General features: G+C 50.4%; 3 protein-coding genes across 3 annotated transcripts; 2 read left to right on the plus strand and 1 right to left on the minus strand.

The window, feature by feature from the left end:
* Positions 1-3,310: 3,310 nt before the first annotated feature.
* BP5553_09488 (Zn2 DNA-binding protein) lies at positions 3,311-5,984 on the plus strand (the record flags this gene model as incomplete). Its single annotated transcript, XM_032018111.1, has 2 exons — positions 3,311-4,292; positions 4,345-5,984. 2 exons carry the CDS (start codon positions 3,311-3,313, stop codon positions 5,982-5,984), a joined length of 2,622 nt encoding a protein of 873 aa, XP_031866018.1.
* A 3,438-nt stretch (positions 5,985-9,422) lies between these two features.
* Positions 9,423-9,986, minus strand: BP5553_09489 (uncharacterized protein; the record flags this gene model as incomplete). The annotated part of the gene is made up of 1 exon (XM_032018112.1): positions 9,423-9,986. The coding sequence occupies one exon, from the start codon at positions 9,984-9,986 to the stop codon at positions 9,423-9,425; it is 564 nt and encodes a 187-aa protein (XP_031866019.1).
* A 1,400-nt stretch (positions 9,987-11,386) lies between these two features.
* BP5553_09490 (uncharacterized protein) lies at positions 11,387-13,537 on the plus strand (the record flags this gene model as incomplete). Its single annotated transcript, XM_032018113.1, has 3 exons — positions 11,387-11,416; positions 11,451-12,280; positions 12,328-13,537. 3 exons carry the CDS (start codon positions 11,387-11,389, stop codon positions 13,535-13,537), a joined length of 2,070 nt encoding a protein of 689 aa, XP_031866020.1.
* Positions 13,538-13,962: the final 425 nt, after the last annotated feature.

Consider the following 13,962-nt stretch of genomic DNA (forward strand, 5'->3'; position numbering starts at 1 on the left):
TAGGCTGCTGTGTGCTTTTCTTTTGTTGGGGAACACCCTGATCGGATGGCCCAGACTGCAAGCGGCCCAGAGCCCACACCTAGGAAAGCTTGTGAAGCCATGGTGGTGGAGGAGAGTTTGCGATGTGAGGCGGACTGTTTACTCTGTTCAGACTTCATAGTCTACTCCGTAGAGTACTTAGGTGCTCCGTAAGGTAGGTGGTTTTGTTTGCACGAGAGGCCCTGACTCTTGCACCTTGAGGGCACGGCTTTATTAGACCACGGGGGGGGGGGGGAATCGGCAAATACCTCTTCGAAGGACCAGGCAGGCCAAGACAGGGATCGCCAGGCGGGCCAACTGGCTCAACTCCGTAAATGTACCTAGGTACTGTCCTCTGTATGTACGTACGAGTAGTAGTGAGATGTCGAATCCATGTTCGCAGATACCATGTATGCACTTCGTCCAGGATGTACAGTACATGTACAGCACATGTACCACGTCCTTATATCCTCACGACTCGACATGTCGCCGAGCCCAAGGTTGCTCGCTGGGAGAATGCCCGGTTCGATTGGCCCCCGGGAGATATCCTTCGGCCTGGAGGCGCTCCGGCAGGGGTGGCTGACAGCGCCCGGTGATTCTGTGATTCTGTCGTGCTTCGGCGGCTTCCAAGGGCGTTTGGTGGCTGGAAAACGTTCTGTGCAGCTTCCAATCCTTCTAGCGTCCGCCGACTGAGAAAGCCCCTTCCCCCCCCCAGGCTAATATATCCAATGGCGCCGTTGGTTGGCATCGAAAGCGACCGGTGTGCGATCGTGGCTGGTGGTGGCAAGCTCGGCGCACTTTTCCAACGGCAAAGGGCGCTCGCCGGCCGATGGCATCGCCTGCAGGAATTCGCAATGGGAGGACGGTATGGCAGGATGGGAGGGCCATATGCGTACGAAGTCGTAGTGCTTCGTAATTATGGTATTATTATTGTCTACTCCGTTTGCTGTCGAGCATGCCGAGGCTTGGAGCCCTGGCTGGCATCCTGGGCTCCTGGACTCCCCACTTTCAAGGGCTTTTGTACAGACTCCAGACAGAGTAGGGTCTGCTTCGGTCTTGTGCTACCCACGTACAGTACGTACATGTATGTGTGCGAGGATAGATTGATTGAAGGATGCCAAATACGACCACAGCCATGACCATGACCATGACCACGTCCACGTCCACCACCGCCAGTCCCCCAAATAATACTCCTTCCAAGGCACAGGTACCGGGCTCGCATGTGTGCTGTACGGTCAGCTCTGCATTTGGTATTTGGAAGCAGAGAGCGGTGCGTTGCGGTGCGGTGTGCCCCTCGCCGTCAGTCCACTGGGAAACCCATCCAGCATGCATGTGGAAGGCCCAGGGAATTGATTCTTGATGACGCCGTTATCTGCGGTACCAGAGTTTTCTTATCGCGGGCAACCAACGAGCTGGTCGATGTGCCTTGGCCGAGACGTCGGGATGCACGGGGAATAGAAGCTGGACTGCCTGGTGTTTTGGTGTTTTGGTTGCAGGTCGTCGATAGGGCGGCGGGGCGGCGGGTATGAGCAGAACGGACGAACGCCCATTTGCGCCACGAACAAACGGCGGACACCACAAGCGGATTCAAGCCTTTGGCACCGGAAATGCCGCCTGTGCCACTTCTGCGCGGTCAATTCCCCATCACCCGCCGTCAGTGGCTTCGGCACCCGATCCCCTCTCTCGCTCTCCTCTCTCCTTTCTCCTCTCTCGCTGGATATCTGGATATCTGGATACCCTCCTCCTCTCATCTCCGGCCATGGCAGGCAGGGTCATGGCTAGTTATCGTTGCGACGGAGCGAGTGGAGCTGCAAATAGGTTGGCCAGAGACGTTGCACAAGCCGGGACGTATAGGAACTCTGAGATAAGAAAACTAGTCGGCCCACGAACAGCGGGTGCTAGAAGGCCTTTTTCCCTTATCCGCAGGGTACGGGTCCGTAGATATCTGATCGCGCTTGTAGAATGTGATAATCATGAGAGAGGATCGTAGGACTGCTGCAGGTATGGGTTGTGGATCGCAACGGGCACGCCGCACAAAGAGGTCAAAGTCCAAGGTCTCTATCGATCCCGGCGTTTAGTTTTCTCACAGGGATCCGGGACGCAGCTCTGCTTGGACAGCACGGGTCGAAGTCTACAGTAGGGAGTAGGATCGCCTTAAGGTTAATGTCAGATACTCCGTACGTCAAGCCTCAATCTCAAATCCTGACGCCGGCCGTGGGAAATCCTCCTCTGGAGCCCTTGGCTGAGGCTTGTGATCATGGCCGCCCCTCGAGTGGACGTGCAGCCCAGCGGCGGGCCTAGCAAAACATGCGTCTCGGAGCATCATCGACTCGAGCAGACAGGGAGGGAGAAGGGCCCCGGGAATGGCTCGGGGGGCGAGAGGGGGAGGGAAAGGCGGGGGGATAGAGAGGACGAGGGATCAGGTCAGTACATGTACGATGTACGAAGGACTCGGGAAGCTAAGCAACACCCAGAGTCCACCGCCGAGAGCTGCTCAAAAAGGAGGTGTTCAACAAGAGACAAAACCGCCAGGGAAACGCCCATGGTTGGCTGGGACTCGTGCAACGGGGGCAACGCTTGCAACAATGTATAGAAGCTGCAACGGGCTTCTCTGGGGCTTCCACCCGCTCTGATTAGCTGTCTGCCCACCCTCTGTCGACGGCTCAGAGCTGCCTCCCCGTCCATTCGGCGCAACCCCCTTCGTACATGTCCTTGTATAGAGCACATACATACACCAGCGCTTGCGGTGCAGTGCAGCTGTCCGTTCGTTCGTTTTCTGTCCTCGGTTCGTTGGTCCCTGGCACTTGTACTTGCACTCGCCTTGCCCTTGCAAGGTGATCTCCATGGAACGTGGACCTTGACCTTGAAATGAACCCTAGGGCCATCGACGTCGATTCCCTTCCCCATCGCTGCCCTGCGACTGCACCTGGCACGCTGGCAGCAGCAGGGCAGCCTCCACTAACTGCCCTCCGGACCGTGGTCGTCGTCAGAGGCCGTTCATAACCCTCTTCTGCCCCCATCCCACGAGCCAGATCCGGCTCAGCCCAAAGATGTTTGTTTCTCGCCTTGCTGTTCCTGTTGCTTATTCTCACTCATAAGCTGCCCCAATGTGCTCGACGTTGCAGCTGCATCATTCTTGACCGGACGTCTCGTCCCCTTCTTCTTTCTTCTTCTACCTATCCACTTGCCTCTACTTCTTACCCACAAACCCTCACACCTACCCGCATACGCCTTTGTTTCCTTCTCCCTCTCAACTATCTGCTGTGGGCAGGTGTCTTCTGCCCTCTTCGCCATGACGCTCCCGCTCCCGTGTCCTGCTCCAGCATCCTGTGACGCTTCGGATCCACCGACGGCAGTGCCACAGCGCAAGCGGCGTCGAAGAGCGCCCGCCAGCGGTGCCTCGGACGACTGCTTCGCTTGCTCCAAACGCAACTCCAAATGTGACCGCCGACGGCCATACTGCTCGCAATGCCTCGAGGTTGGCAAAGAATGCTCGGGATACAAGACTCAATTGACGTGGGGCGTGGGTGTGGCCAGTCGAGGAAAGCTGCGTGGGTTGTCTCTGCCAGTTGCGAAGTCTGCGCCCGTAGTAAGGAGTCCTGTCACGGGCCGCCCCCGAACCTCCTCCATCGTCTCCCCTGCGCGCGAGAGCCCAACCCACGACGGGGACGATGTCAAGACCAAGATCAAGATCGAGATGGAGGCGGCGGCGTCGATGCCCGTTAACCCTTTTACTACCTACGACTTTGTCAACATGGCCCCCAATGGAGCCGCCCCGTCAATGCAGATGCCCGAGTGGAATCTGAGCCATCCTCAAGACTATCCCCTACAGGACTATCAACAGGACGGCATGAGCCACCAAAAACAGCTCCCTCATTTGCACCGACTCCATACACATACTCTTAGTCTTGGCAGGTCTGATAATCTACACATATCCAGCTCGCTCGAGTCACTGAGCGCATATACTGACAGCGACTACAACGCCTCCCCCATGAGCCAGTCTTTCCAGGGCGACGAACCGCCACCTTTCCTTCGAAGTCCAATGCCAATTTATACCGACTTTTCTTCCCGCAACTCTACAGCAGACCAAAGTCCGGTGGTTGGTCTGATGGGGGACTCCCGTGGGCCCACCTCCTGCCCCGAGCGCTTCTATTCTCAGTCAGATATCAGCTCGAGTCTGAGTTCACACCAGAATCTCTATGATATTGCTGAAGGCCGCCAACAGCATGCGTCTTCAAACACCAATGACATCTTCTATGATGACGATATGATGGGTAAATTATATTTTACCTATTCTACGGATATTAAGTCGCTGACAGCTTCAAGGAGCATCCCATGTGTCAAATGACTTAGAGGTATATGCCACCAGTGCTCGATCAAGCCACTTTGGCTGGAACTCTATCAATGATGATGATGTAGCCTCACAGGCAGCTTCCGAGGCAGATGCCTATCATTTCTCTAGCTCAGAATCAATGTCCTCCTCCGCAGATATGTCACCTCGGATACCATTCTTCCTAGACTATTATGAGAAGATCATATGCCCCTCCGTGGTTGTGATCGATACGCCGAATAACCCATACCGAGAGCACATCCTCAGCCTTGCTTCCTCTAGCAGGAGTCTCCAACATGCCATCTGCGCACTTTCCGCCTGCAATCTTCGCATGAAACGCAGGAAATCGCTTGGCCAAGGGAGTTGGCTTCGGCCGCTTGAATTGGACTTCCAAGATCGCCTCAATTCCCCTCCTCCTCGTCCCTCTCATACCCGGAGAACCTCAAACAACACAATATCGCCCGACATCAAATCACTAGATGCTTCGCTTCAAGAAGAGTATCAACATCGGTCGCTTGCCGTTTATCTCTTAAATCAGCAACTTGGGGACCCTTCTACAGCACGTCACGATTGCGTCCTAGCAACTTTATTCATACTTTGTCATTATCGAATGTGCGAGTCTGGTATTGCACAGTTCCAAGTACAATTTGCGGGCGTGAAAAAGATTCTTGGGATGCGCGAATCTGGAGTTGAAACCGGGAATTGGGGCTGGATGGAGACGCTCTTCACTTACTTTGACGGCATCGCCGCGAGTATCAATGATCGAGAAGCACAGTTTCGAGGCGGCTATCTAGATATGATCGCCAATCCCTCGAACTCCAACCATGCCCTTGAGAACATGACGGGCTGCGACGCTTTCCTCTTTAAAACTATTGCCAAACTTGGCCGACTCAACATGCTCTCCCAACACCGCCCTGTCCTCGATGATGCCTCGCCGATGACACAGAGGCGCCGTCCTTCACTTCCAAATCCACGGCCCCGATTGGCGGGTCGAGCCCTCGTTGATTTCTACAATCTACATGCGCATAACTTCGATGGTAATGGCTTTGCCTCCACCCTAGATGACGACGCCGCATTTTCGCTTCTCACCTCTTCCGCTTCGCATGATGACCTGCGGACTACGTTCTGGACCGAGTGGAAAGCAGCACGCCAAGCCCTTCAAGAATGGGAATTCGACCCATCACGCCTCGTCTCCACACTTCCCGCTACCCCCTCTCCTACGCAGCTAAGAGACTTCGGATATGTTTCGGAAGCCTTTCGCTACGCTGCCCTCCTATATACAGAACGCCTAGCATGTCCCAACCTCCCCTCCTCGCATCTCAATTTTCAGAACCTTGTCTCGCAAGTTCTATTCTATGTCACGAGTCTCGAGCAGGGATCAAGCGTAGAAAAATTCCTATTGTGGCCGCTATTCATTAGCGGCAGTGAATGCGTCAATGAGTTACAGCAAGGAATTGTCCGCACGAAGTGCAGGGAGATTATGGGAAGGAGCGGCTATCTTAACAACCTTGCCGGGCTAGAGGTTTTAGAGAAGCTGTGGCGGGATAGCGGAGAAGATGGCAAGGCTGTATTTGGCGGCCCATTTAAGTGGACTAAATTTATGGAGGGGGTAGAAGGAGAGTGGATTATGGTTTGACGACGACATATCACGCACTTCGGAATTTTAATGGTTACTACGCCCGGCTATGTTGAGTGGTCAAGGTTGCCTTGCATATCTGGAGCTTTGGTTGAGTCTTTGCATCGATGTACAAAACATGAACGAACGGACCAGACTATTTGGCCACCAGAAACCACGATTAACGGAATCACGACGGTTGACCTCATCACAAGGCAGGCAACCGTTGCAATGGCAGATCACAAAACGATAGGGAATTTCCAAGCTTAGGCACTTGAGGTTTTCCTTGGCATTTAGGCTCACAATGCGACACGCTTACACCTACTTTTATTATACATTATACCTTATACCCACGCCGGAGTACGAGTATGACACGCTTGGAGCATTTTTATTATTATTGGTGGAAAGGCTGGAGATGGAGCCTTGGCGGAAGGGTTTTACTTCTATACCCGAGGTAGACCGACTCGTGTGTGGAATGACTTGGAAAGCCATTGCACTAAGTCGCAGCGAAGCCAAGTGGGAAATGACATGATCATGACAAGGTCGCATACTGGCGACATGTGTTCTATATGAAAAAATGACATGAGATAATGATATGATTTAAAGGACTATCTTCTTGACCTATAATTTACTGTTCCTAGTGTCCTCGATCATCTTCTAACTCTAAAAGAAAGGCCTTGCTTATTACTCCTTTCTGTATATCTTAAAGATTTTTTCCTGCCGCAATTGCCAAGTTTTCATTCTGAATAACACGGCCCGCAGATTCCCAACACCATGTCAGACAGACACAGACCACCCGACCAGAGCCGTAAGGGTCCGAAAAGCATAGGAGGACAAAGGACGATCTTAGCTTCGAAAGCCATTCTTACAAATAAAATCAATAGCGTAATAGTCGACGATTAATGCTTCTTGGAGCAAGGCCAAGTCCCGAGCCGCCCCCCGGATTCTTCAAACTCAGTTGTGTGGGAGGCTACTGTAACTGCGTCAGGTACCGCACACATGTCAGAATATGGGGTAATATTACACAGCATTGCGAGCTTGGCAGGGACTTCCCTATCTCTATTACCCCCACAACTAGGATGTTGCTAATTAATTAATTAATGGCCCTGCTCTATTATATCCTGCTCTATATGCTTAATATTATAACCCCCTTTTCACTTTTAGTGTTATTGTGCACCTTGACTTATTCGTTGACCTATAGCCCCAATTTCGTCAACGGAAACAACCCCCTTCTCACGGCCCCTACAAACACAACACACGCACCACAACCTCAAGGCAGCAGTGAGTGTATAAAATCTAGATGCCACGTTACAACTAAGCTAGCCAGCCTGTTCCCTGCACATCAAGCCACCAAGCCACAAACTCCAACGGCTATCGTGGTTCGAGCTGGTGCCGGAAACAGGGGGCACCTCTGCTACGCCCCCAAGTAGCCCGTCCGATGCACGACAAGACCGAGGCTATTTAGCGTCTGAATAGCCCTGTTATCCTCTTCTAGCCGTGAAAACCCAGTGGTGCCCATCACCGTGGCCGCGTTAAGCGCCTGGGTGGCTTGCAGAGAACATCCCCTGACAACGCAAGGACTGGCAAGGAGTGCAAGGGCGATAAGGGCGGCAAGGACATGTCCTTCGGGCTTTCTGCGGTCGCCCCCTCAGGAGGGGAAGCGGGGTTGATGGTGGGGTTTGCCCTTGTTAGTACGAAGTGGTTACTGTACATATCGCGGGGCCCCATAGCGGCCCAAAGCAACGCCATCCGAGTCGTGGGGAAGGTGGGCCCGATTCGTAGGGAGGGCGATAGGGGAACCCTATTGTCTGCTGCTAAGGAAATAGGGGCGATGGAGCAGCAGCACGCTGGGTGAGGAGGCCGGTCCCGGCCGGAATCCAAATAACTGAACCTAAGTGAATGGCCAACGACAAGATACTATCGTCCCTAGTTATTTCATCATCCTTCCCTAGAAACCTCTAGTGAGGAGATCTTCAGATGACAGCCCCAAGACGGTAACTAATAGCGACTATTAGTGGAATCGTCATTATTACCTGCATCATGAGCTGCAGCGGAGATCCTCTGCAGGTATGCCTAGGTAGGTAGAATAGCATTCAACTTAAATCAGCAAGATCAAGAAATATTTTGACAACAAAATATCCTAGCGTGCTTATTGCTATTTTAGATTCATTGTGTCGACGTGTAGGAAATTATAAAAGACCTAACTTGGGCATTGGTTTGGGCAGGGCTAGTTTTCTCAACGCGAGAGAGGTCGAGAAGATTATGCAATTCCAGCTATGGGTGGGAAATCAAACATTATACAGTCCCACTCGCTCTTACAATAGATGAATAATGAAACCACTGAGCTTTGACGGCATCATTAAGGATAGATGGAGTGGCCAATACACAGCGTAACCACGATGTATTGGGCACCAATAGATAGTAAAGCCTTCTTTGTGCCCATGGCTGTTCGACACTTAGCATGAACACCTGCGCGGTAGAAATTCCATCAAGTTTTTGACTTGCCCAGGGCCAAATAGTCTTCAGGACATTAGTTCCATCATGAAACTACAGTCCACGAGAGGCTTTGAGGCAATCTATTTCAAAGATTTTATCCAGCTCAGATGCTTTTCTCAGAACTGACGCTGCAAGGAACAGCGAGACAGGCAAGCCAACTGCTGAGAACCATAAGATTTTGTTGGGTCAAAACGGAACGCTCCGGCTAGAGCAAGCCCATTAGACCTTACAGCTGATCTGATGTAACAGATTTGTACTATCTCTTATGGTCTCTGTATTGTGGCGCAAGATATATTCGATCATCTGACCACGCCTTCTAGACGTATGCTCTAAGAGCGGCTAGTTCCCGAGAGAGAGTTTAAGTTTGATGAAGCGTTGAATTATTATTGTAAAGCCTGTAGTTCAACTAGTAGCAATCTATGCCACGTACGCACGACTTGGTTGCTTTTCTCAACACGGATTCACTTCCTTGGCCAAAATTGAGATATACAAGGAGGAGCATTCTAGTATATGCCATAAGATCGACTTGTAAACAAGCTAGGGAATGACCCAGGGCAGAAGCTGTGGTAATGGAAAACCGGAAGTGATAGAACTGTTAGTGACCTATGAGATGAGCTCCGAACTTGGAGTTTGTGACTCAGTCTGGCGATGCGAATAAAACAGCTACCAAACAGGTTGACAAAACGGAAGTGGCTCGAACTACTTAAGAATTAAGGGCAACAAGGGGATCACATGCAAACAAGCTTTCACCCATGCCTTCGGAATTTTAGAGCCAGGAATATTAACAAGAATAGTATCGGTTTCTCGATGTCTCGGCGTTCTATCGTCCAACGGTTTCTCTTTCCAACCGGATTACGAGCCCTCATACACCAAACCATATACTTTTGAATACCGTCCCTCCAGCGCATATAGAACATGAATGGTGCCTTGTCGCGTTATCCCTCCCTCGCAGTAATCGATCCCTTAAAGCTCTCTACTGCCGTAGCAGAAATTGCTTCCGTCCCCAGGATACTTATCCGAAAAGAATATCCCACTAGTCCGACTTGGAATCACGCCTTGTGGCCCCCTCGTGATGAACATATGGTAGAAGACGCAATTATCCTCTCTAGTAGTCGAAGGCGCGCGGAAGGAGTAGGACTGGCATTGCGAGATGTACATGCACTTCAGCTGGCAGAGGAGTACATCGGAAGCTCGGGAACTTCCCCACGTATTCGATAACATATATGCGTTCGGAACTCCTTCGACATGGCAGCCTTTCACATTTGTTTTGGTTGGAATCGGGGCGGGGCCGGTCTCTGTGGTAGAACTGGCGGCGGATGTAGTAGTAGCGGTTGTAGTGGTGGTTCCTACAGGCAGTGATTCAGTCGTTATGTGCCTTGCCGCTAGAAGGTCTGGATATGTGATTGTTGATGTAATAATGCTTCTTGTCATCGTACCGACTGAGCGTGGGCGATCGCTCAGAGGCGATGGAGTGGCATATGGCAGAATTGCCAGTAGTGCCAGCACCAAAATTGTTTGAAACATCATCGCGAGACTTGGTCGAAGCCGAATGAGGTTTTTTTCTTGCTTGGGTAACGCGGCCCAGAAATTATTAGGGGCGAACTTGTGGGAACTTTTGAAACCACCGCTCAATATAAAATTGTCTCGTGGAGCGACGGCAAGGGAGCGATGAGGCACTGCGGGTCTGTATCATACTTATCAAAAGAGCAAATATTGCACATTGTATAGGTTTCCGGCAAATGTTTCTTGGCACAGGCTGATTGACCACGACACCCAGCAATATGGATTTATGCAAAAGCCCGGGAGATTAAATTCCCCTGCAGCCTACTAGGTAAAATATTTGGAGCGTATACTTCTGGAGGAGTCTGACTCGAGGGGTACTTCCCCTCGACCTCGCTACGGATCGGCATTATTCGTTACCAGTTTGAGCAGTCAATACCGGATTTATGTGAGACGCAATCTGATGGACATGACAACTAGGTACGAAAAGCCACGTGGAGATTATACCCAACTTGACTGAAGTTTTTTAATCATCGACATCCTGTGTTCTCCGCAATGGAAGCTGGCCCGGGTCCGCCTACATCGCGCTCACTCTGGGTTGGTGGAACCACTTGGGTACTATAAACGACAATATATGCAGAAACTAAATCCAAGCGGCATAAACAAGGCTTCAACACATGTGTTATGACGCTCCCTGCGTGGGAATGCGACAGATAGAAACATATGATTTTAAAAACAAATGATCTGATTTATAGTGCAAACATTTATGCTAGTGTTGAGATAGAGGTTTTCATCGGCATGCCAGGGAAAGCCGAGGTTGAACTTGAGGTTGAGGTTGGAGTTGAATATGAGGTTGATGTTGGTTAAGGAGCAAGTCTTGGAAACGCCTACGAATATTGTGCTTAAACTAGCTTGGCATCGGCAGTTGAACTTGTGCCCCATGTGATCTGATTATCCCCATCTGGCCTTGCCGGGAAACCTCTCGAGTTACTGCGCTGAAATATATCCTAACTAGCTGTCAATGTGAATATCGAGACCTGCAGCTACAATTCTTAGAATATCCTCCAACTTCCAACGTCGATTAACACGATCACCGCAGTCGAATTTACTATCACGTGATTTATAAGTGCACCGATTTTTGGATTCCAGCCTTTGGCATCAGCATGATTAACGAACTCGTCATTGCAGTGCTCGAATACGACAAGACGCATGCCTCGACACCAAGGCCCGAAAGACTTGATCAGCTGCGCCTTCATATTATTGAAATCATTCTAGCATCGCTGTGTCGATTTCGAGACAGCAATCATGGAAGTGGAGCGGTTCACGTCCAAAGATCCGTCATCCAACCGCGCTTGCGATGCCTGCCGGTTACACAAAGTTAGATGTTTGCCAAATCCTTCTAATTCATCATTTCCCAACTCCAAATCATGCCTGAGATGCCTGAAGACGGACCGCCAGTGCGTTTTCACCGCGCCGCAAAAAAGGAAACAGCGGAAGCGGACAGATACTCGAGTCGCCGAGCTAGAAAGGGAGGTTCAAGCGATGCGCGCGCTTTTCGACAGGAAGAGCCCCTTACTTCCAGAGAAAACTGGACCCGTGGACGTGAACGAGCTGAGCAGTCTAGGCGTCTCAATCTCGATGAACCGCGGTAGCCCAAGCTCGGCGACAACGGTTGGCAGCTTAAAAGTCCCAGGCCTGACCTGTTCTGCGAGATTGTTACCAGTAGTAACTTCTGAAATAAACGACTCGCCAGATCAGAATGTGCCGAGCCCGTCCGTCTTTTCTCCAGATGCGGATGTTATAGATAAGGGTATTGTTTCGATGAAAGTGGCGGACAAACTGTTTCGCACCTATACCGATGATCTCTTTCAAAACTACCCTGCGGTTGCATTTCCTCCAGGGACTTTGGCAGAGAATATGCGACGAACAAAGCCTACTCTTTTCCTGGCTGTGATTGCGGCCGCGGCGGCCAAAACCGATCCGCATTTGTATAGGATACTTCATAGCGAGGTGCTCGCAGCTTATGCGTATAGAACAGTTATCAACAGTGAAAAATCGCTTGAGTTGGTCCAAGCATTAATTGTAACCGCAGTTTGGTACTACCCACCTGGCAGACTTTCCCAGCTTAAGTTTTACGAATATATCCATATGGCAGTAACAATGGCCATAGATATTGGCCTCGGGACAAATCCAAAAGCGTCCAGGAGAAGACAAGCAGACTCTGATAAATCGTCCCCAGAAGTTGCTCAGAATATGACCAAGGACGAAGGGGAGATAGAACGAAGGAGAACATTCTTGGCTTGCTACTTGATTAGTGCCGGGTAAGGGACTCACCAATTTACTTCAGGTATAATCTAACAACTCACAGAGTAGCTATGAATATGCGCCGTCCAAACTTTCTACGATATAGTAGCTGGATGAATGATTGCATTGCATATTTGAGCCTACATGGCAGTTCGGCGACTTTGGATAATACTCTTGTCGCATGGGCAATACTCCTACAAATCACCGAGGAGATTGGGTCATCCTTCTCTTTTGATGATGCAAGTAATATTGCCAATTTAGCAGAACCCCAAGTCAAGTTGATGCTCAATGGCTTTGAGCAAAAGCTACAGGCTTGGAGAGAAAGGTTTGATTCAAATGGCATTAACGGTACCCGACCCCATCCTCTAGCCCATTGCATGCTGACAATAAAAGTTGCATTATTACTGGCGTACCACCACACTCAAATTTATCTTCATGAGGTCGCGATACACGATGATCACCCTATCGAAGATCTTACGCCCCCCTACAAGCTCGACAGGGTCCTCTCTATTGAGCCAAACATACATGCCTCATCATCATACATCAAACCAGTCTCTATAATAATCTCGTCGGTGCATTGTTTACTCGATATGATGCTAAACATGGACGTGGAGACGATGCGAGCGATTCCCATTTTCAACTACGTTCGCATGACATACGCAATACTTGTTTTGACGAAACTTTATATATCTTCCAAAACTTTGGAAAGTCAGATAGGATCGGTCCTTGAGCCAGGAATCCTCAAATTAGGACCATGTTTAGAATCCCTCATAGAGAAATTAAGTCTGGCCGTTGGCCCGATGGAATGCAGAGCTCCTTTCACCTTCCTAGGTATTCTCCTTAGGCTTCGAACTTGGTATACGAGTCAAGAAAAAGAAGAGAATTTTAAACCACCCGTCGGACTCCAGGGTGATTTAGACCACTGTTGGCTGCCATCACCGCCAGATATCAGCAAGAAGCAGGCCCCTGTGGAGGCCACTGTACTAGTTGCTTCTCCTCCATTGGCACAGCTGCAGGGCATCACTCCAAACCAGGCGGAAAACTTGCGATCAATGGGACTTATGGAATTGGCTACGATGCAGCCATTGCCGTCGTTCGACTTGGATTGGGGAAATCCGGATATCAATCAATTCTCGGACTTCGGGGGTATCGATGCCCACCCGGAATATAACGACTGGATGCCAGATGTTGAACTCCATAAACCTCTGGATGATCCTGCAGATCCAGTGACACTTGGCTGGGAAATATCCAACACTAACAACTCGTTTCTGTAAAACGATATATACACCCGGGGTTAAGAGCAGAACTCAAAACTGGCAAGAATTTCTTGGGAGCCCAATTTAGGAGATAGCAAAGCAGTCTGCCGCAACTGCACGGAGTCATCTTATACCCGCTGCCTTTTCAATCCGGAGCTAGATCAGTCACTTCACCATCTCAGCCCAAACCAATTGCTCATGTTGATTCACACGCCCATGACCACAACCGACAGTCTACCAAATCAATCCATCAACCGGGTGACAACCAATCAAGCGAGCACCAGGGTATGATATGAATGGCTTTCCCTCCAGTCCACAGCATTATCTATATCGCCGGCTGTCATAGGTGGTCTAGTGAAATTGGAAAAGGCAGTATATTATTTGGTTGACTGTGTCGATTAACTACTGCTTGATGGTCGGTTTGGAAATCTACAAACCAAATT

This window comes from Venustampulla echinocandica, assembly GCF_003357145.1.
Source record: "Venustampulla echinocandica strain BP 5553 chromosome Unknown scaffold_10, whole genome shotgun sequence".
Taxonomy (NCBI): domain Eukaryota; kingdom Fungi; phylum Ascomycota; class Leotiomycetes; order Helotiales; family Pleuroascaceae; genus Venustampulla; species Venustampulla echinocandica.